Source organism: Neovison vison, chromosome 4, assembly GCF_020171115.1.
Source record: "Neovison vison isolate M4711 chromosome 4, ASM_NN_V1, whole genome shotgun sequence".
NCBI lineage: Eukaryota > Metazoa > Chordata > Mammalia > Carnivora > Mustelidae > Neogale > Neogale vison.
This window is the reverse complement of record NC_058094.1, coordinates 165,061,988-165,083,494: the sequence shown is the minus strand read 5'-3', so window position 1 is coordinate 165,083,494 and position 21,507 is coordinate 165,061,988. Positions and strand designations below refer to the sequence as shown.

The 21,507-nt window shown below is 37.8% G+C and overlaps 1 protein-coding gene across 2 annotated transcripts in view; it reads left to right on the top strand.

Annotated features, from left to right (window-relative positions):
* The window catches only part of COL28A1 (collagen type XXVIII alpha 1 chain), a 153,269-nt gene that overhangs the window by 25,079 nt on the left and 106,683 nt on the right, over positions 1-21,507 (top strand). Inside the window, exons 9-13 of one of the 2 annotated variants that reach the window (XM_044246092.1) lie at positions 1,859-1,903; positions 4,471-4,515; positions 5,609-5,662; positions 19,795-19,863; positions 21,000-21,068. In XM_044246092.1, the coding sequence (XP_044102027.1) occupies positions 1,859-1,903; positions 4,471-4,515; positions 5,609-5,662; positions 19,795-19,863; positions 21,000-21,068 (282 nt within the window). The remainder of the gene's footprint in view (positions 1-1,858; positions 1,904-4,470; positions 4,516-5,608; positions 5,663-19,794; positions 19,864-20,999; positions 21,069-21,507) is intronic. The other variant, XM_044246093.1, reaches the window with a different exon arrangement.

Here is a 21,507-nt window from a genome sequence, read left to right as displayed (position 1 = left end):
ATTGACTCAGTTTGATGTGCCGAGAGAGCAGATTGCTTTTGAACAGAGGCATAGCTGGATCGAGGAATTGCACCTCCTTCTTTCCTGCTCCTGATGCCAGCAACACCCCATGGTTCCACTACCCTAGGCTAGTGGAAAGTAACTTGCAGACCACGGCAGGGTGGTTGATGAACACGGACCTGGGAATCTAACAGACTCAAGCCTGTGATCATGGGCAAGCTATTTAATCTCTCTGAATATCCTTTGCCTCTTTCTCTCTCTCTCTCTCTAATCTAAAATAATCTGTTATGGGGATTAGCAGTAATGTAAAGGCTTTGGACTTGGACCCCTGGTTGGTGTTTACAATTGCTATTTCCCTTCTTTAGAGCAGTACTATTCCAAGTGTGGTCTGCCCGCATGTTGTTGGTCTGTGAACTGCTTGCTGGTATATTGTAATGAGATAAAGCTTGCATCAGAATAGAAATCCACTGTATCACTAAATACACTCTTCAGCTGACATGCATTTTTCACCGTGTGAATCCTTTAATGGAGGCAGGGCACTGATGTTCACTGAGTCCAAGCTTCTTATGTCACGGTGTGGTGGCGCTTTGCGTAGCGTGCCTTATGGCTTGTGGACTCTACAGCAGCAGCAGAAAGACAGTAGTGAGGGCACTAGACTAGGAGTCACTGGCTGGCATGTACATGTAAGTAACTCATCTAACCTCTCCAGCTGAGTTGCCAGAGCTTAAAGATATGTATTGCTTTTAGGCAACAGGGTCAGTGATATTGTAATAGTGTCGTATGGTTACAGATAGTCACTACATGGGGGTGAGCACCGTGTCCTATATAGAGAAGTTGAATCACCGTGATGTACACCTGAAACCAATGTAACCCTGTGTGTCAGTTATGCTCAGATAAAAGAAGATTTTAAAAGGAATTGCTTTGAGGTTCAGAAAAAAAAATGTGAAAGCAGTTGAACATTCTATCTTTAGTTGTTTTTCTAATTGCCTTTTATACCTTTTAGTTCTAATTACTCAAAGTCTTAGAAGTCTGATACAATGGATTGGTATTCAGAGGTCCCAATTCTCATTCTACATGAGCAAGTTACTTAACCTTTGGAATCACAAATTCTCAGTCTATAAACTTGGGCTAATAATAGCTACGTCAGACAGTTAATGGCAGCTTAACCGAGATAAGGTCTGCAAAATAACATTGATCATAAACCGCAAAACATAATTTAAATGTTAGTTCTTTTTTCCATCGCTATTCCAGGAAAGGCAGGACTGGAGAGTGAGATGATGGGAAGTAACAGCGTGCTGGCCACGCTGCCTGTCCCCTCTTGTTAATTCCTCATGGCTCCTTTTCTCACCAACCCATGGCATGGTCTCAGGACCTTGCTCTTACTACTAACTGATCAAAGTTGGTACTCAGGATGGGGTATCATGTTGTGGAAAAAAACAGGGACTGTGAGTCTGAGCTACTTGATAGAGGGAAGTCATCTTGTTGAGCCTAAATTTTCTCATCTCCAAAACAAAAGTGTAAACGGATCTCACTGAGCTGTGATATGGACTCAGTTAAATCACACATGCAAAGAGCGTATGTTAGATGCTCAGTAAACCTTAGTTTCTGTCCTTTTAATTTCATCCACCACTCCACAACGTTAAGCCTCACTAGGTGGTGTCATGGATTTGATTCTGTTGAGTTAAGGATGACTCCTGGGTAAAACTTTTCAGAGGGCAATGCCCAAACAACCCACAATTGAGGATAAACATGCGTATGACCCAGCAAAGTGCTTATGTCACAAGAAATCTTTTTTAAAAATCCTAACCCTGAATGACTGCAAATGTCCTCTTATTTATTTCATTTATTTATTTTTCAGGGAGAAAGTGGACAATGTGGCAAACCAGGAATAAAAGGCGACAAAGTAAGGAACAAGTTTTTAAAATACTAACAACTGATCCCTTTGGGTCTGAGTTTCCTTAAGAGGAAATTCCTGGGATTCATTACCTTGCTCTCACTACTGGAGTTGCAAAGTCATTGGTTCCATTTTCAAATCTGTAAAACGTGAAGCAGAAAACAAAGCCATACCTAACGTTAGCTAATGGAGCCCCCACATGCCTTTCTTAGGGACCTTTAAGACCTTGCTTTGTGGCCCCCTAACCTTTAAGGCCAGACCTACAGAACGTTTTGGGGAAAAGAATAATTTAACCTGCAAAGTCAACCCAAGCTCCAATCTGGTTTAAGTGGAATTGTTTTTCAGATGTAAACACTGACAGCAAGCACTTTCCAAAATAGAGAGAAGAACTCTATGGTATAAGTTAATGAAATAATTATAAATAATGTGGCAGAACTAGGTAAGGCAGGGGTTTGAAATTTTGAAATTGCAGCAAGCCACAAGCAATTGGAATGGTATTTACCTTTCGCTAAAAAATGAATATGAATAAAGTATTTAAACTGGATACAACATTAAATATGGTAAGCAGTTCCTTAATGGACCAGAAATATACAGAGAGCACTTTGAAATGTAATGACAAAGGATCCAAAAATGTACAGAGTAAAAAAAATTTTCATTATAGTTAAGAACTATGAACAGCATGCTACCAAGACACTCAACTCTTTCAATATCTGTAACTTAATTACGGGAGAAAGACAAGGGGGAAAAATGGGCAAAAGGTGAAAAGCAGAGAATAAGATAATGACACCGGCCTATGTAACTAACCATTTTAAATAGCCTGAGACTTTGTGAAAGCTTTTAAAGTACTATGGAGTTAAAGGCCAGATGGATCTGAAAAATGTAGCCTTGGTAATTATCTCTGGGCAAAATGAAACTGTAGTAATGAATAGATTCTGCCCAGAGGATAATTGAAAATGGGAGACAGACATGGACTTGAAAGTATAAAAGGAGGGACACAGAAGAACAAAAATGAGAATGAAACAGTAACCATGAAAACTATTTGAAATGAAAATGGCTGAAAAAGAGTTAATATCATATTTCGTTGACTAAGATGTCAGGGATTGTTAAATGTCCTATTATTTTCTGTGCCAAAAAGAAGGAAAAAGTGCTGTCAATTATAAACAGAAGACGGAATTGATGGTAAGACACATCTTAGTGTCAGAGATGTAAAAATCTGGAAAAAAAAAAAAAAGGCATGACTAGAGTCAGGGAAATAGTGTCCTTGACATGAGGAGTTCATATAAGTTCATAAGTCAAACATGCAAAGAACTTGAAGAGACATAAACGAAGGAATATAAATGAAAAAAAAATCCAAATATATTAGCCATCAAATAAGTGAAATTAACACATGAAAATATTATTTCACTTATCAAACTAGCCAACCCTGAGACAATACATAATACTCAGCACTGATGGGGAGTGTGTAAGGTGAAGACATACGTTCTCTACTCAGGGAGTAAGAATGGAAATCTGAACAAACTCTGTGGAGGGAAGTTTTGCTTTATCTTTCCATGTGTGGTGCGAGACATAAAAGAGAATGAGAGAGCCTTGAATGTGCTCATTGTCTCTGTGTCTGTCATCCTCTTCCAGAACATCATCTTTAGGAATCCATCAGAAGAGGGACATGACTTATATACAAAGATGTTCGTTAAAATATTATTTAAAATAGTAATCATCAGAAACAATTTTAATGTCAATACTAGGGAAATGAGTAAGTAAAGTGTGATAGATTCATATTCTTGAATATTAGTACATTACGTTTTTAATGACATGGAAAAATATTTTTGATACAGTGGAAGACCAGATAAGAACGACACAAAGTTGCATATGCCCTTCAATTAAATTATTTAAAGAAACGTAATTATTGCATAGATGGCCTAAAAAGTTAACGGCGGTTGCTTCTATGTGATTTTTCCTCCCCTGTTTCTTTGCTTTTTTCTATAATTGCTAAGGTTCATCTGTTATGAACAGGTTATATTTTGGTAAGAAAAAAAAAGTGAGAAAAGAGAAACTAGACTTTATTATATTCTCATAAAAATAAATTTTAAAGGGGTTCCTAGTTATGGAACATATCAAAATACTTTCCATTAAAAGAGGGTTGAGTATAAACACTGTTCTGTTAAGTTGCATGTCTTGAAGATGGGCAGAAGAGTGATCTTATGGGGAAACTTACTACATTGTTAGTTGAACTGACTTCGCCTTGTTGGAAAGAAACAATATTCCACTAAGTGTACTGCTTTCTAAAGAATCTTAAGAAATAAATTCTTTACTCTGATCAAATTTTCAATATACAGGTGAAGGACTTACATCTAAAATTGTGTTTTCATGGAGTTTACTAAAGGGAAACTTGACCTCAAGTTGATCCTATTAATTAGGATCATTTTGTTAATAATGCATCTGCATCTGTTGGCTTTCCTGTTTGGTTAATCTGGGAAGATTGGCCATTACTGAGAACACAGTCCCTTCTCCTCCACCTAAAATCATTGCAGTTTGATGATGGATATTTAGAGCAACTTGCCATTCATTTTATTCCACAGGGATCCTTAGGACCACATGGACCAAAGGGACCCAGAGGACTTCAGGTAAGTCTGCGTTTGATTAGATTAGATTAAAATAATAGGATTAGAATCACCAGGGAAGCTCTTAAAACCCACTGTGGGGGTTTGCTGTCTCTGATAATTCAATCAGAATGTCTAGGGATTGAAGCCAGGCATCGGTAGTTTTAAAGATTCCCAGGTGATTCCAATGTTTAACAAAATTTGGCAATCACTGCCCTAATGTTGTGAATAACTAATTCAGGTTCTCCAAAGATAGGTACCAGCAGATGGCTTTACTTAGTAGAGGGATAAAAGTGTAAAAATTTGGGTCTAGGAATACTGATAAATCCAAAGCAATTAAAAACAGGATGTAACTATTTTTGCCTTGCTGCTGCAATATAGTTGGAAGAACTATGCATTTTATTTACATTACAGTATTTGTTCTGTTCCATCTTTATAAGTACTTAATGCTCGATAACATGGAAAAATTATTTAAGGCATTTATTTAAGTTAAATATATTCCAAGGATTTCGAAAAATAATTTAGATCAGATTTTTTGTTTTTGTTCTTGTTTTTAACCCCAGTCTGGGTAGTGACCTGCTCTAAAGTTTTGATGGGGTGAGGGTATGTGTTAATTGCAGTATTTCAAAAAGTCTTCTAAAAATTATAACTTGACCCAAAATTTTCTAGACAGCATCTAGTTAACCATCAACTCCTTTGCTTTGGCCTAGAATTGTCTTGGGGCAGGGCAGTAACTCTGGTTATCCTGGAGTCATTAGAAACTCCAACTTTCAGTTATAAACTGAATTTTTATTTATATTGAATATTAATATTTAAAAATATTTTTTAAAGTATTCATTCAAAATTTTTTGAAAAGAGTGTCCAGTAAGGTTGGCAACACAGAAAGCAAACACCTCGTGAATAAATGTTCGCTCTGAGCTTAAGTACTATTTTAGAAACAGCCTATAAGACATGAGCAATTTTATCTCATTCCACTTCCCAGTCACATGCAACCCCAAGGTAACCAGATCTATAGTCTGACTTCTAACTTCAGCATTCCTAGGGACCCTAATGAACAATTCCTTCCTGGTTGGCTTTTTGTATACAGAACTAATTCCTGGTTTTCACCTTGGAGCAGGGCATTAGTGGACCTCCAGGGGAACCAGGCCCGAAGGGATTTCAAGGCAATAAGGTAATCATACCCTTTGATTAAAGACAGGCAGAGTTCCTTTCCCCTAGTGAGCTATAGGGGTGTGTGTTTTTATTAAGCAGAAGGTAATGGGCTCTTTGAGGATGTATCTTTGGCAATTAGAATGACCTGTAGGTGTAGACACAGAATTGGGTTCAAGTACATGCAGAAAAGTCAGTGGCATAGATTTATCTATTATTATGTTACTCAAAGGTGCATTTATTAAATACGAGCCATTATTAAGAATCTTTGCAGTATTTCCTTCTTACTCCTGCTTTTCAGTCATTTTATGGTTCACTAGAAACTGAAAAGCAGTAACAAATAACCAGTTCAAATCACTGTTTTTCCCCATATTTGATGTCAACTCAATATATAGTTTATAAAAGAAGGAAATTTGTAAGGGTCATGCCAACAAAAATCAAGCTTTTAGAAATCTTTACAGGAGTGTAACCTCAACCATCAGTACTGGGCTTGTGATGTCATTCCACAGATAAGCAGGCGAGATAGCAGAAGGGGTTGAGGAAGAGCCAAATAGAACCCAAAGATGGTATGCCTGGAATATTTAACAGATCTAGTTATAAGGCTCTGGTTTTTAATGAGGGTGGTCATTAATTTGCTGAAAACAAGCTTTTTAGTATCTTTTAAACTCTTCTCAGTGCTCAGTAAATTTCATGGATATAGTAAATATCCAATAGTGTTGTTAGTGACCAGAGATCTGTGGAATTTGTGGCACCAAGAACAGCAGAAGGTGCCCTCCCCAGTGGACACTAGATAGAGCCAGTCTTTTAAGGGGGCTGTCAGATGGAAGCTGTGGGAAGCAGCTGGGCTACTTGCGTGTTCTTTTTCCAGAGAGAGGAAAGAGAGTGACAAGTATAGCATTTTTAATGAGATAACGATAATGTGTGATTTCCCAGGCCACTTTTAATTGGCAAATTAAAATAGAATGAGCTTCTCAGTGGGAGTGTGCTTAAGCTTCATCTGGGGAAACTGCCTTTTCCAGTCCTTGCCTATGATTAATTCTCTCTGGGGAAAAGAAATGTATCTCTTGAATACTGAGTAGAAGTTTTTATAAAATTACTTTGGCTGTGGTAAGATTCTGAAGCAAGAAAAAAATATTTTGACAATCAACACTTACTTCTAGGATTCTTTAGTTACCTAAGATGGAAATTTTCATGTTTGTGAAAAAGAGGCTTAAAATCAGGGATCGGGGTTGGAGTTTGCAACAGTGACAGAATTATAGAATGTTTGAGCCACCAGAGATGTTTGAGATCATCCTGGCCCAAAGTTTTCATTTTGGGAAAAGAGAAGTGAAGTCTGGAAATCATGTGGCTGGCCTGAGGCAGAGGCTCAACTGGGCTCATCAGCTTTGGAGATCACCCGTGGAGGGCTGGGAGCAGGGCGCTTTGGGAGATGGTTAGTTGCAGTCCATCGAAAGATGCCATGATTGCTCCTTCTATTCATGTTCCATACAATTACTATTTAGGTTTTCCTTTTAATATAAACTTACTTACTTACTTATTTTTAAGATTTTATTTATTTTTATTTGAGAGCGGGAGCGAGAGAGATAGCACACAGGGAGAGGAAGAATTAGACTCCTTGCTGAGCAGAAGATCATGAACTGAGCTGAAGGTAGACTCTTAACTGACTGAGCCACCCAGGTGCCCCACATACACTTATTTAAACAAAATTTAGCTTTTAATTCCAACAGTGCATTAAGTCTTAGAATAAATATAGTTGAGTGTTTAGGGGAAGTTACAATTATCTGAGGTGATAACATTTCATGCTTGAAAATTTCATGCTGTTACATCACCCTAAGTATTTGAATACTTTTTATGAATTTTCCAAGGTCTTCTTAAAAAATTTTTTTTTTAAATTGTGGTTAAGGGGACACCAGGATGTTTCAGGTGGTTAAGTGTCCGATTCTTGGTTTCAGCTCAGGTCATGATCTCAGGGTCATGAGATTGAGCCTCAGTAGGGCTCCATGCTCAACCTGGAGTCTGCTTGGGATTCTCTCCCTCTGCCCCTCTCCCTGTTCTGTATATCAAATAAAATAAATAAATAATATCTTGAAAAAATAAAAACAAATTGTGGTAAAGAATACATAATAGAAAATTATCCCTTGGGTTTTAATCACACAATTCACTGCCAGGTGAATGCACAAAGCTCACTGTCAATTGAAAAGATGTCCTTATCTAGAAAATCTTCAAAATGAAGTGGGAATGGATTTTTCTTTTTCCTTTTGGTAATATTTCTGGTTTAAGGTCACAAATTATGTAGTCTCTTGACACATACTTTAAGACTAATTTCTACCTTTCTTTGGGTCTGTCAACCAGAGATGCATGCTGCATTGATCATTAATTTTTAAAAAATTTTATACATTCATTAGTATATTATCTTAAAAGTCAGAATTCAGGGAATGATTTCATCTTGTGTCTCAGAATGTACTTCTACATCTTGAATATAAATATAAAGACTTAATATACTCTTTTTTCCTCAATCTGGAAATAATGTTATGTTTATAATGACATTTCTTTTTATGCATTACTATCTAATTATAAAATGTTTTAAAGAAATTGCTATTATAGGGGTGCCTGGGTGGCTCAGTGGTTTAAAGCCTCTGCCTTCGGCTCAGGTCATGATCTCAGGGTCCTGGGATTGAGCCCTGCATCAGACTCTCTGCTCGGCAGGGAGCCTGCTTCCTCCTCTCTCTCTGCCTGCCTCTCTGCCTACTTGTGCTCTCTGTCTGGCAAATAAATAAATAAAATCTTTAAAAAAAAAAAAAAGAAATTGCTATTATAAATTGTGCAAAAAATTCTCTAAAACCTAGTAATTGTGTATTTTCTAGTGGGCATGGGAGGATTACTTATTTTGAAACTTCTATAATAATCAATAGCATTTATTATATATTTACTATTTACAGGTAAATAGTTCTAAATACTCACTTAACATAATACCACCTTTTGAAGCATGACCTAGTCTTATCCCCATGATACAGATTAGGCTACTCAAGGAAAAAGAGGTTAGGCAATGGGTTCTAATCTATATAGTTGATAAGGTATAGAGCCAGGATTCAAACCCAGACAGTCTGCTCTAAACCACCATATTATATTTATCTTCTTAGGAATATTGCTGAATCTCCTGAGTATTTGACCTGAGATAAATGCATTTCTTTTGGACAGTATGAAAATTGCCTCTGTCCCCTTTCTCTTGTACTCTGGCTGGAAACAACAGTCTGTTGAGAGGTGCATTTCTATTTGGTTATAATGTTCATCTGAAAATGCAGGAAGAGAAGGATGGGAATTGCATGGGAAAAAGAAACCAGTAATGTGCATTTCAAATATTTTGTTTCTTAGGAAACTTTCAAACAGAAAACCTTTAGGCTTGTAACATTTGCAAAGATTCCATAAGAGTTTCTAGATGGGGACTGTCTATGTTTTTGAATTTATGAATGGTTTCTCTCATGAGCTACAGTCCTATTCTATTGGTCTAGTAGTTGGGTTTTCTTCATCAAAGCATTTGTAGAAAGGTGGTCAAAGAACAAAAGGAAAAAATAGCGTGTGATAAATCAAGGAAAAATGTGATGCTGGCCCAGTTTCACAAATCATTTCTGTCATTAATATTTTCCACATGTAAAATAGCGCCTATTTTGCCCTGAATGACCTTGTTGTCTTAGAAACAAAACATAGATGTTTCTCAGAATGATGCTGTGGCTCTCCGGCCACTTCAGCCTCCCCCATAAAAGAAGGTCATGCAGTGGCACCCACAAGAAGACCATCCCATCAGTCTCTAAAATCAATTAGCGTAATAATCACACAAGGGCCTTATTCCTAGGACCAAAGGGAAAATGCGGTAACTCTGGAGAGAGCACAGTGCTCTTTCTGAGGAAAAAATGAGTACCTAAGAACCCTACCGCCAACTTCCAAGGCTATGGTGATGGTTCAGTTGCAATCCCATTTTGTCCTAGAATGGGCCCTCTCATAATGAGAAAAAATGGCTCAAGACTGGTAGGGCTTTCAAATCACAGAGAACAAATTACAAAATTCGTTTTGTACAAGTAAACACAGTAGAATGCTGGGTGTGCCCAACCCGCATTAGGTAATTTTTGCCATTTCTTGATGTCTTTCTGAGGTTATTTTGGAAGGGTATTTCCTTCTCAGATCTCATGCAGATTGGCTCTTTCCAAGACCCTCTTTGTGCTCCTGGGAAGAGGGCCTGCTCACTGTAGCATGAGCAGAAAATAGCCTGTGACATGTTGGAGTATTCTAGTATTAGAGCTTTAGTGCTAGGGCCAAAGAGCGCTAGGAAATATCCCTGACAGGCTTTCCCAAGTCAAAGTACCACATGTTAATCCTCCAACAATTGGAAAGTCCATGATATTATATTCTGTATTAGCTCATCTTAATGAATGAATTACCTTGCTTCTCATAACCTTTTACATTGTTTTACTCCAGGACATTTATATATTTCTGCAGGGCTTTTATCCCCTAAGATTTTTCTTCTTGTACTACAAGCAAGTGTGAGAAATTCAGAGTCCTTTTATGTATGAGACTTTGTCTTAACTCACTTTTACTTCTGAGGTGACAAAACAAACAAACAAACAAAAACAACAACAACAAAATGAACAAACAAAAAAACCAACAGAGTAGTAGCGCCAGTCCTGTCCAGTTTAATAAATAGATATAATGAGGGTAAATAATCTCCAGTGAATCAAGCATTGATCCATCCATCCAAAATGAACAAAGGACCTCATATCCATGAATAAATGGGATCCACACTTCAAGAGGAGTGTGGGCACATCAGTTAGACCAATCCATGGCTCTGCACCACACCATGATTCTTGGACCCCTATTCCTCCTTCTCTAATTCTGCCAAGGTTTCACCTAATTTCTTGAGGTTTCCAAGTACAGTATGTATTTTTCCATGTAGCTAGTATTCTTCTGAAAAAGGTTAACAAATAAACTTGAAAAAGAGGTCAATTTTAAAAAGAGGGCTGGAAAAAAAATAAAAATAAAAAGAGGGTTGGTTGTCAACCTTTATAATAGCTACTGGGAGAGCCCATGCACATATTTTTGGTAGCTGGTAGTTTCCTGTTAGTTTCTATGCATTATTCCTTTAAACACTGCTAGCCTTCTTTCAGATATGAACCATTGACAGGAGAATTGAACAAATACATGCAGGTCCTTCACTGCTTAAAAACAAAATCCAAGGCAGAAGATCCAGTGACAATGCAGGTCTGGAGCACCACTGTCACATCTGAGAGAAAAAATTATTATATGCAACAAAGAAATATTTGCTGAATGAATGAGTGAATGAGTATTTACATGGAATGAGTTGTCAACACCTACTATAGAGAAGTCAAACAGGCAAAAACCTAAAAGAGTCATTTAGTTTGTCATCTTTGAAATTATTAGGAATCTTTAAGGAAGTTGTTTGGATAAGAGAGCTTGGGGAGGTGACAGAGGAAAAGGACACCATAGCTAGGAATTCTGACCATTTTTCCAAGATATTGGGATAATAAAGGGAAAGAGAAAAGTGTTGACGTAACCCATTAAAATCTTCTTGCATTCAATAACTGAATGTTTTCTTATACTTCCATTTTTTAAAAAAGGTTTTATTTATTTATTTGAGTCAGAGACGGAGACAGAGACAGAGAGAGCCCAAGAGGGTGGAGGGGCAGGCAGAGGGAAAAACAGACTCCTCACTGAGGAGGGAGCCCAGCACAGGGCTCAATCCCAGGACCCTGAGATCATGACCCGAGGCGAAGGCAGCTACTTCACCAACTGAGCCACCCAGGCGCCCCTATACTTCCACTTTTTTTTAAGAGAGGCAAGAAGACTTGGGACTTATTATTTATTTATTTATTTATTTTTACAGTTTCAAATATACAACTTAAACTCTCATGTTTTCTATAACTCACTATTTTTGCTGGAACAGAATTGCCATTAATGAAGATTTAGTAGTTTTAAAAATACACTCTCGTTTTGTTCATTATTTAAATACCTGATTCGACTCAACATTAGTTTCGCAACTTTAGAAGGTCAACTCACTAAATGTACCCAATATTTCAGTTATGGTTTGGAAATAGTTCAACACTACAGATATGAACAACTATGAAGAATTTTAAACTTCCTCCTCAAACAAACAGGCTGTGTAGTTTTATTTCAGCTCTCACACAATTGAGAAATCTAACAATCTCCTGACATCATGATGTTGCTTTCAACCGTTAAAAAAAAAAAATCATGATTTTAAATAGGATATAATTCCTTTTAACTTGATGGGATGCAAACCAAGTGAAACATACATAGGAATCAACAATTCCTAGTATAGAGAATTAATCAAGGAGAAAAACTTTAAAGTTATGGATCTCTTCACAGAATGACTATTTTTTTTGCTTCACTAAAGCATTTTAAGTCCGAGTACTTGAACGTGTCCGTTTTTCCAATTGTCTCAAACCAATGATGGGCCTTCTGGCTCCCTGGGCAGCTAACAACTTTGAACAAGGTTGTGACTGCTCAGTATTGATGCCCTTGTAAAGGGAAGAGTCCCTTTACAATTTTAATTATACATATCTGTTGAATGAAGATTGGAGCCAAGCTGCCAAACTATGTGAATGTTTTCTCTTTGGAGATGTCAAAGTTTAAATGCTATTTCTGTCCTGGGCCTAATTAAAGGGGAAAAAATCATTAGTAATCCAGCAATTGTTGTTGTGGAAAGGGCTTTGACCTACATGCACATCTGCCCACCAGGACTCTAAATGAGCTTATTAACTCATTTGACATGAGAAAACTGATAGTGACAACTTGAACTGGCTGCCAGAACATGTGGGATGTCAGCCAATGGCTTCAAGGAAGATGATTTTCATTCCCAAATCTCTGATGCATATGGTTCTCAGCAGGAGGGGTACACCGCTGTGTGTGTGCATGTGCACATGCGTGCATACAGGCATGTGCACAGAGACTGCCAAGGTAAAAACTCTGATGGATCAAGAAGCCCCAAATACTGCTAACGTAAAGGTGTTGAGTCTAACCCACATGCCCAGTCAAGCTGGGCACTAACATGGAACTGAATCAGTTACTGCAGGGTCTTCAGAGGGATGTCAGAATTTAAAAAAAAAAAAAATCACACGAATGTCCCCAATTCAAGTAAATTGCAAAAGCATCGCAATAGGGAATATTAAGTTTATTCCAAGGGTAAGGCTTTTTTATTGCGATAAAAGTCCAAGGAGTGTCCACCCGAGCTGAGAGTCTTAAAAACTCTCCTGATGGGCTTCTAAGCAGTCCTTCCTTTTAGGGACAATGACACACAGTTCCTTAGATTTTATTATATATGAAGTATGACTTTCCTAATAGATTGACCATATGAATATCATTTTTATGCGTTGATCATGGTTGAATGCTATCAACTTCATGTGGTTTAATCTAATAGCAATCAAGAAAATGAGTTGAGTTATTAAAATCTGGTATAATACTACAATTTTCATTACAATTTCACCTAGTTCCAGCTAAGACTGTATCTTGGCCATACTCAAATCATTCCACACCTATCCTTCAAATCTTATTTTAAGCAGCATGCTCATCCACCGTTTTCCTCCATTTGGAAAGTATGAGAATATTTGTCACAAGACTTAAAATATTAAAGTTGGTGCTACACTTACTTGGGAAGGAATAAAAAAAGAAGTTCCTAAAATGTCTTTCTAATGTTAAGACCCCAAAGTGTGATTACATTGTTCATAATTGTATTTTTCAAGAAGAGGTAAATTCTGTCCTCAAAAAATTCAGAGTCTTGGACAACCATTCATTACTTGTTATCTTAGGGCAAGGAAAGATGTTGACTTTGGTTAGAGCTGATGCCCGGAATAAGCCATGCTGTGTTCTCCTAGCTGAATTCCCATACAGTGTAACCTTAAGAATTTTTATTCCTTCAGTTGAAAAGAAAATATTTAATTTTATTTGGGTAAGTTTGCAGGAGACACTCTGTGTAATAGGTACTTGATATCACTATGTAATTTATATATAGCTACTTTTGGTTGAAAACCAAACTAAATCAGAGGGAACTCCAAAGGAGCATCTCCAGGTTCCCAACCCCCTCAGCTGAGAACTGTTTTGTTTCCAGTTTCCTCCAGCAGCTAGCATGGTACCAGCTCCCAAGCTGCTGCTCAGTATGTGTTTGCTGCCTGAATGGTGGAGGGAATGTTATCAATTAGCTAAGTATTGACAGTGCAAAACTAAGCAAAGTCACAGGACATCCTCCCAACAATCTAGGGGAAGTTGTAATTATAATGAATACTTAGAAAAAGAGGAAAATGGTGCTATCAATACCTCTAGGATAGGAATTTCACCTGATTGGAGAGGCCCTCTCTGAAGCTGTGCTGCTTAAAATAAGATTTGAAGGATGAGTAAGGGTTGACCAGGAAAAAGGGAAGGTAAGAACACCTCCATATAGATAGAATAGCATGTGCTATGACCATATGACAGAAGGGAGCCTAGCAAGTACAAGGAACTGAACAAAGGTTAATGCTGCTACGGTGGTGAGTGAAGAAGCAACTAGTTACAGAAGGGACTGGAAAGCCCATGGGACTACACCATGCAGGGGCTCACAAGTCATAAAGAGCTCTGTCTTTCCCCCAGGAGCAAAGGGAAGGTCCTTGAATGGTTTCACTTGGATTAAAGATAAAACTAAAATTAAGGGTTGCCTGGTTGGCTCAGTCATTTAAGCATCTGTCTTTGGCTCAGGTATGACCTCAGGATCCTGGGATTGAGCCCTGCATCAGGAATAAAAAAAACAAGTTACTAAAGTGTCTTTCTAATGTTAAGACCCCAAAGTGTGATTACATCGTTTATAATTGTATTATTCAAGAAAGGTAAATTCTGTCCCTGCTCAGCAGTGGAGGCTGCGTCTCCCTCTCCCCACTGCTCAGGCTCTCTCTCTGGCTCTCTCTCTCTCTGTCATATAAATAAATAAAATATTTGTAAAAAAATTTTAAAAACTTAAATTAAAAGATTGCGTTGGCAGCAATGGGAGGAATAAATTAAAGCGTGCTATGATGGATGTGTGTAGCGTACTAAAGACTTTGTTGTAGTCTGAACAAGAGGTGATTCTTACTTTGAGGTCTTACTTACTCTTTAGTCTTAAAGAGGCATGAGGACTAAAGAGGTAGATGGATTTGAGAGAGATTTAGAAGACATATGGAAAAGCGGTGGCGATGCATTACACATGGTGGGTAAGGGAGTGAGAGGTGTCAAGAATGATTCCTTCTGGCTTGAATCATGGAGGGATTGTGCTCTTCACTGAGACAGAATGCTGGAAGGTGATCAGGTCTGTGAGGGGAAGAGGAGGAGTTTGTCTTTGGAGATGATGAGTTTCTTTTGAAATTCTCTTTCCTGACTTCTATCACACTATTTTTGGAGTTCCCATTTCTTTTTCTCAGCCACTCTCTTCCTCAACTCCCCACAGGACATTTCTTTGGTCTTCCACTCCCACCCCACTTAATTGTTGGTACTCTCCATGGTTCTGACCCGAGCCTCTGGCCTCCTCAAACACATTTAATACAGTAGCCACATGTGGTTACTGAGTCCTTGAAATGTGGCTGGTCTAAATGGAAATGTGCTATAATTGTTAAATACACAAAGGATTTCAAAGACACATGTTAAATGATAAATAAAATCACTAATAAGATTTTTTATATTGATTATATGCTGAAATGATAATATTTTGGATATATTGAGTTAAATAAAAAGTTATTACTTCCTTAATGTGGCTAGAAAATTTAAAATTACATATGTGGCTCATTGTATATTTCTAGCGGACAGTGCTACTCTAAACAGTGACCCTATTGTTGCCTTATTTTTGTCCATTTGAGCCCACAGAGCTGCTTATTGTCCCCAGAACTTTTCATATCATTTTATGCCTCATACTCTTTCGTTTTCCTGAACTTCTGTTCCTCTTCTTTTCTATCAGATTAGATATGATTCCTAATTTTTTTTTGTTCAGAGCAAATATCTCCCCTGCTGTACGAAATTTTTCAATTCCTTAAGGTAGAAATTAAACATTTGTGCCTCACAGTCTTACATTCTCCCTTAATATCTTTATCATAACTAATTCACATGCTCATATTTACTTCTATATTGATTTGTCTTTCCAGCCAGATTGTAAATGTCTACAAAGTGCAGGTGTAATCTGATTTATGTCAATAATTATGTAACTGGGTACTCAGTACCAGGGTGGTGCTCAATGAAAGTCTGGTGAATAACAGTTGAATCTATGCATGTCAAACAACTATCATGTGATTAGTTATGACTTAGATGTTTTATAGACAATATCTCACATCCTCTCAGCAGCCCTGCAAGGTAGATATAATTATCCTCATTTTGCATATGGGGGTCTTGCAGAACTCAAACTGTTAGTAAATTATAGAGCCAGGATTCAACTAGATTGAATGGGAAAAAAGCCATTTTTCCCCCCCTGTGATTCCATGCATGGTGAAAAATGGATTAAAAAGTGATGGTTATATCCCACACCATAAAATAAGGAAATAAACCCATTTCCTAAGATGATTAGAAGACTGAGTGACATAATATACACAAAGTGTCAGGGCAGTGCTTGGAAATATTAGGTTTTATTAAACATTGGCTTCCTTCAATGTTAAGGCCCATAGCACAAACATCCTTAATTTCTGAGGAAATGGTGGTTTTCCTAAACTCCTCAATATCCCTACCTATGCTTATACTCATATAAAGGTCATGAGAAACAAACCCCCTCCAGGGCTATCCACTTTAACTCAGTCCTCTTTGGATATGCTTCTGATGGTTAAAGAAAGTGAAGTAGAGAAATAACAAGTAACACTGGGGCCATTCAACCTCTCTCTGTGTGTTTGTACTTACTGGTGAAGGTTGGGGTATGAATAATGGGCAATGTGGCCTTGGTGAACTTCTAGAAAATCATTGTGAGTAGAGTGTGATTCTTCTCTTCCTCTTCTGTCTTACCAAGTGATGGTATGTTACAATCAGGACCACTTTCTTTATCACTTGGGGAATCTTTGTAGGAAAGGGAAGGGAGAAGTCTGAACGGGATAAAGATTAATTGTAGGCCAATGCTGGTCTGTAGGCCTTATGTGGAGATGCTAAGCTCCTGAGAAAGAAATTTAAACAACTGAAAGGTGAAGATATGTTGCTACTGAGATGTGCTAAGGTAGGGAAATTGATCCCTTTATAACCCTTAGATCCTATACCTTCTCTAAAAAGCAGTATTGAAAAATCGCTCCATGGCTATTGGTGCTTGACCAAAGGTAAAGGAAGCTCATGGGCTTAAGAGCAAGACAGTTGCTTCTCCTACTGATTTTGCTGATTAACATATTTCAAGTTAACAAAAGAACGAGTTCCTTGTCCATATTTAGAGGAAAACTTCTCACCAACCTGTGCTCTTGTTTGTTTTAGATCAAGCATACAGAAAAGTACTAAGTAGGGCAGAGCTTCCACTATTTAAAAAACTCAAACTCTCCTCCAAATATATACTATGTATATATAATATAATATAATATAATATAATATAATACTTAAAAGCCTCTGATCCATTACAGAACCAAACTAATATAAAAGGGACAGGGAATGAATACAATAAGGAACTTAAGGCCTTGTGTTATTATTATTTTAATGGTGTGTTTTATCTCTTAAACCGGTCCTTTGAGGTTAGGGGTGATGTCATAAACTTCTCTGTATTTACTTCATTACTGGTCACAGAGTAAGTGCTTGGTGTTCCTTGAGCGATGGAAACAGTCACCCACACACAATATAACTGACAAGACTGTGGCACAGGAAATTATAAGGAAAAGTTTCTTTGAAGTAAAAATTTGGAATCTAAATTAGGAAACTAAATATTCTCTAGCACTTAAACTTTGAGATCAAGAAAACAGCTTCACATTTGGGAGAATCTTTATGTCTGATACTATTTGTGGAGAAAGTCCATGGCCAAGAACCTGTGAAAAAGAAGAAGGGCAACTATCTGGCTGCTCCAGAAAATTTAACATACATAGAAAAATAAGTACAACTTTGAATTTTATTTATTTTTATTTATTTTTTTTTAAAGATTTTATTTATTTATTTGACAGAGAGAGATTACATGTAGGCAGAGAGGCAGGCAGAGAGAAAGAGGAGGAAACAGGCTGCCTGCTGAGCAGAGAGCCCTATGTGGGACTCGATCCCAGGACCCTGGGATCATGACCTGAGCTGAAGGCAGTGGATTAACCCACTGAGCCACCTAGGCGTCCCACAACTTTGAATTTTAAAAAGAAAATTCAAGTTGATTTATCTACCAGATTGACTTATACTTAAAATAATGAACTGAATGTAACTTTAGCTCCAATTCACCCAAGTGCCAAGCTGTCCTAAAATCATAATCAAGTGATTTTGAGACAGGTTTTCTTTGTTATAATTTTGAGCCTGGGCATATCTTTTGGGGAGCTGATTTGACTCTGACCCTTCTCTTTCCCCTCTGTAACTGAATAAAGTCCACAGACTTCCTTAAAGTAATGCGCTTACCATATCAATAGGACATTACTAAGAGTCCTCTTCAAAATCAGAAGCCTCCAGGGAAAACTGAGGCTTTACCATTGGTGAAAATCCTTTTGTTCCCCTCAATCTGGAGAAGGTTTGTCTCAACTTCTTATCTCATTTTACTGTTGATTAATATAAGGATGAAGAGAAATCTCTAAGTTGGATGAAAATTTAAATACCAAGAATTCATTAACTCAAACAAGAGAGTATTCAGAAAACTTCCTTCACATAAATTAGAGGTATGTGTGTACATAAAGAACTAGAAGGAAATGCACCAGAAATTAGTAGTAGTTATAGATAGATCATTTAAAATTTTCTCTGTGTGCATGTTTTTCAATATATGGCAAATTTTCTGTAATGAAGGTATATTATTTTGGTAAACAGAAAAAATTAAAAAAAAAAAAAAGAAACTGTAATCAATAATCACTCTCCTTTCTCCTATCAACATGACACATGACTGGAAATTTGAGAAACCTGCCATGTACCTGTGGGTGATATTGAGGTGTGAGTTTGGGCAGGCCACATAACCTCTCTGGGACTCAGGTTCCTCACCTATGAAATGTAGTAGTTTGAGTGCTTCCGTCTCATTTAGTTCTGTGATGCTTGAATTCTAGGATGGGCCTGCCACATAGCAGACTATTAACTGAAAATACTTCTGGATTCTTGTAACTGATATCTTCATTAATTGTGGCTTATGCCATAAGAGTTTTTTTTGTTTAGTAAACAGAAGACTTGAAGGTAGGTAGCTCAATGAGGTTTTGTTTGATTAAGTTCAGTGAGGTTTCCCGGAGTTAGGACATTTCAGAATCTTTTTCTGCATAGTCCTCTTCAATGGTTGGCAGTCATCTGAGAGACTGTTATCTCATGGTTACAAGATAGCTATCATATCTCCAACTAGCAAAGAAGAGGCAGAGGTAAAACTTTCTCTTTGCACTGAATAACGTCCCTGTATCTCATTTGTTGGAACTGAGCCACAAGGCCAACCAGTGGCAAAGGAAAGGAGATTCTAGACTTGCATGGAACCAATTATCATTCATCCTACAGCCCTGAGTGTAAAGACTACCTTTCTATTGATGTGAACAGCTCAGGTTTCTAATAGCAGGAAAAGAAAGAGGAGAGGGGATGGTCATTGGGTAGGAAACAAAGATGTCTGTCAGAAGCACATAATAAAGACCTGTTGAGCAAACAAGTGAGGGCTGCAGGATCCTAAAACTTTTGTTTTTGTGGGCTTCTTTCTCCATAAAACAATGTTAAAAATTATGTATTACTACTGAGTTGGCAGAAAGACAAATTTGATCCAGACTGGATTCATTGTTATATATTTTTTAAAAAAATTTTATTCTGATTTTAAACATTAATATGGAAACATTTTCATGGACCCTAGATATTGTGCCCACTGTGTGCAGTGGTTAATTCAATTCTGGGTCTATATTGTCCTCCCAGCTGGATTGTAAGCAATTTGAGGGCCGTGACTATGTCCTAGATTTCACTGTTGCCCTCAAAACTCCTACAGCATCACTATACATCTAAGAGCTGTTGAACAAATACTGTTGAGTTGACCTAATGCATAACTGTTTCTTCCTCCAGGGTGAACCAGGTCCCCCTGGTCCTTATGGTCCTCCAGGAGCCCCTGGTGTTGGACAGCAAGGAATTAAGGTAACAATTCTTGTCTTTTTCCCCATTGATGAGTACTGAATTTATTGCGGGGACTGGGGAAGCTGTGATGTGAACTCTGCTCAGCTTTGCCCTCTAGAGGCAAGGAGGCTGCCTGTAGAAGGTATTTACAGTCTGGGGTGGTTGGCTTGGACACTGGGGCAGTTACCACAAGAATAATCAATGTATTTTTTTTTATTTGATGAAAATGAAAAATTTGTCTTGCCTCCAAATGCCCACCCTCTCGCCAACATACATCTAGTTCTGTTGAGTTTTCATGGAATTTAAATGTTAAATTTAAATGCAAAATGCAAATGCAAAAGTGATATTGGGATGAGAAATATCTTAACATATGAACTATCACCTGTTCATGTTAAAGAAGCAGAGAGGGCGCAGAAACCAGAAAGACATAACACTGAATAGGTAGGTGTTGATAGAAAGGTTTGTAGGGAACTAGAAAGTGCAACGACACCCAACACCCTGGAGTGCTCTGGGTATATCATGCAGGATGTCACAGAGTGTAAGTGCTTACTTTAAATGGCTTTTCTACGTCATTGGGACAGTAAGAGTTTGGTGCAGGACTAAGACAGAGAGCAGTACAAAAAAGGCTGTTCTGGTATTATCAAGTATCACTCATGGATAGAGTTGAAACAATAAGCATGATGAGACTCCAGGGAAGGTGGAGTCGTATTGGCAGAGCAATTGGACAAAGATTCTGAAGGAGACGAAGGGTGAAACGGAACTGAAAGGAGGGGTAAAATGGAACAGGAGAGGTGGCAATCCAGGATGGTGGTGAGAGGAGCAGGGAGCAGCACAAGCTTTGTTAGCTTGGTCCTCTCAGTGAACTCAATGGAATCTAACGCAGTCCAGCCTGCCAATCGCTACACACACAATAGTTTCTGAAAGCTGAAATTGGTGTATTGCCCTTACACAAGAAGGGATGATGAGCATTTTAGAGTAATTTGTTCACTTAAATTCGAGCTATTTCTCCTCCTCCAGAATGTTTTTTTTATCTTTATGAATGTGAAAAGCTTGAGTATTTTAGAATATATCTTTGTTGAAATCTCCAGAGTATCTTGTGCTATGTATATACTTAATCTAAAAACTCAAACTTTCATTGGATTATTTCTTTCTCTTAGGGGGAAAGAGGTCAGGAAGGAAGAACAGGGGCTCCAGGACCGATTGGCATTGGGGAGCCAGGCCAGCCAGTAAGTAGCAAGAAACTCTAGATGGAATAAAAAGGACACATATAGTTCTTATGTACCCTTTGTGCTTAGACTAAATGGTTAAATTAAGCCCATGTTGCATCTTTGGGGATTACAAAAGACAATAATTATGCAAGGACCAGATCCAAGTGTTATTTTTCATAACACTTGAAATAGAAACCGCCCCCCACCACACACATGATATGTACAACTGGCTGTCTCTTACTGAAATCTCCTACAAGATTAATCAGCTTGTCCAAGAAGAAAAGAGATCTCATGTGTCAAAATCTCCTGGTGGGGTAGGAGAACTGGATTTAGGCCTAAGGTCTATACTTTGTACCGACTTTCCTGGAGCCATGAGAAAATCATCGAGAATAAGGATGTTGCTCATTACCTAGCTTATGAGTATACTCTCAAACTAGGACTGATGAAGGTAGACAGG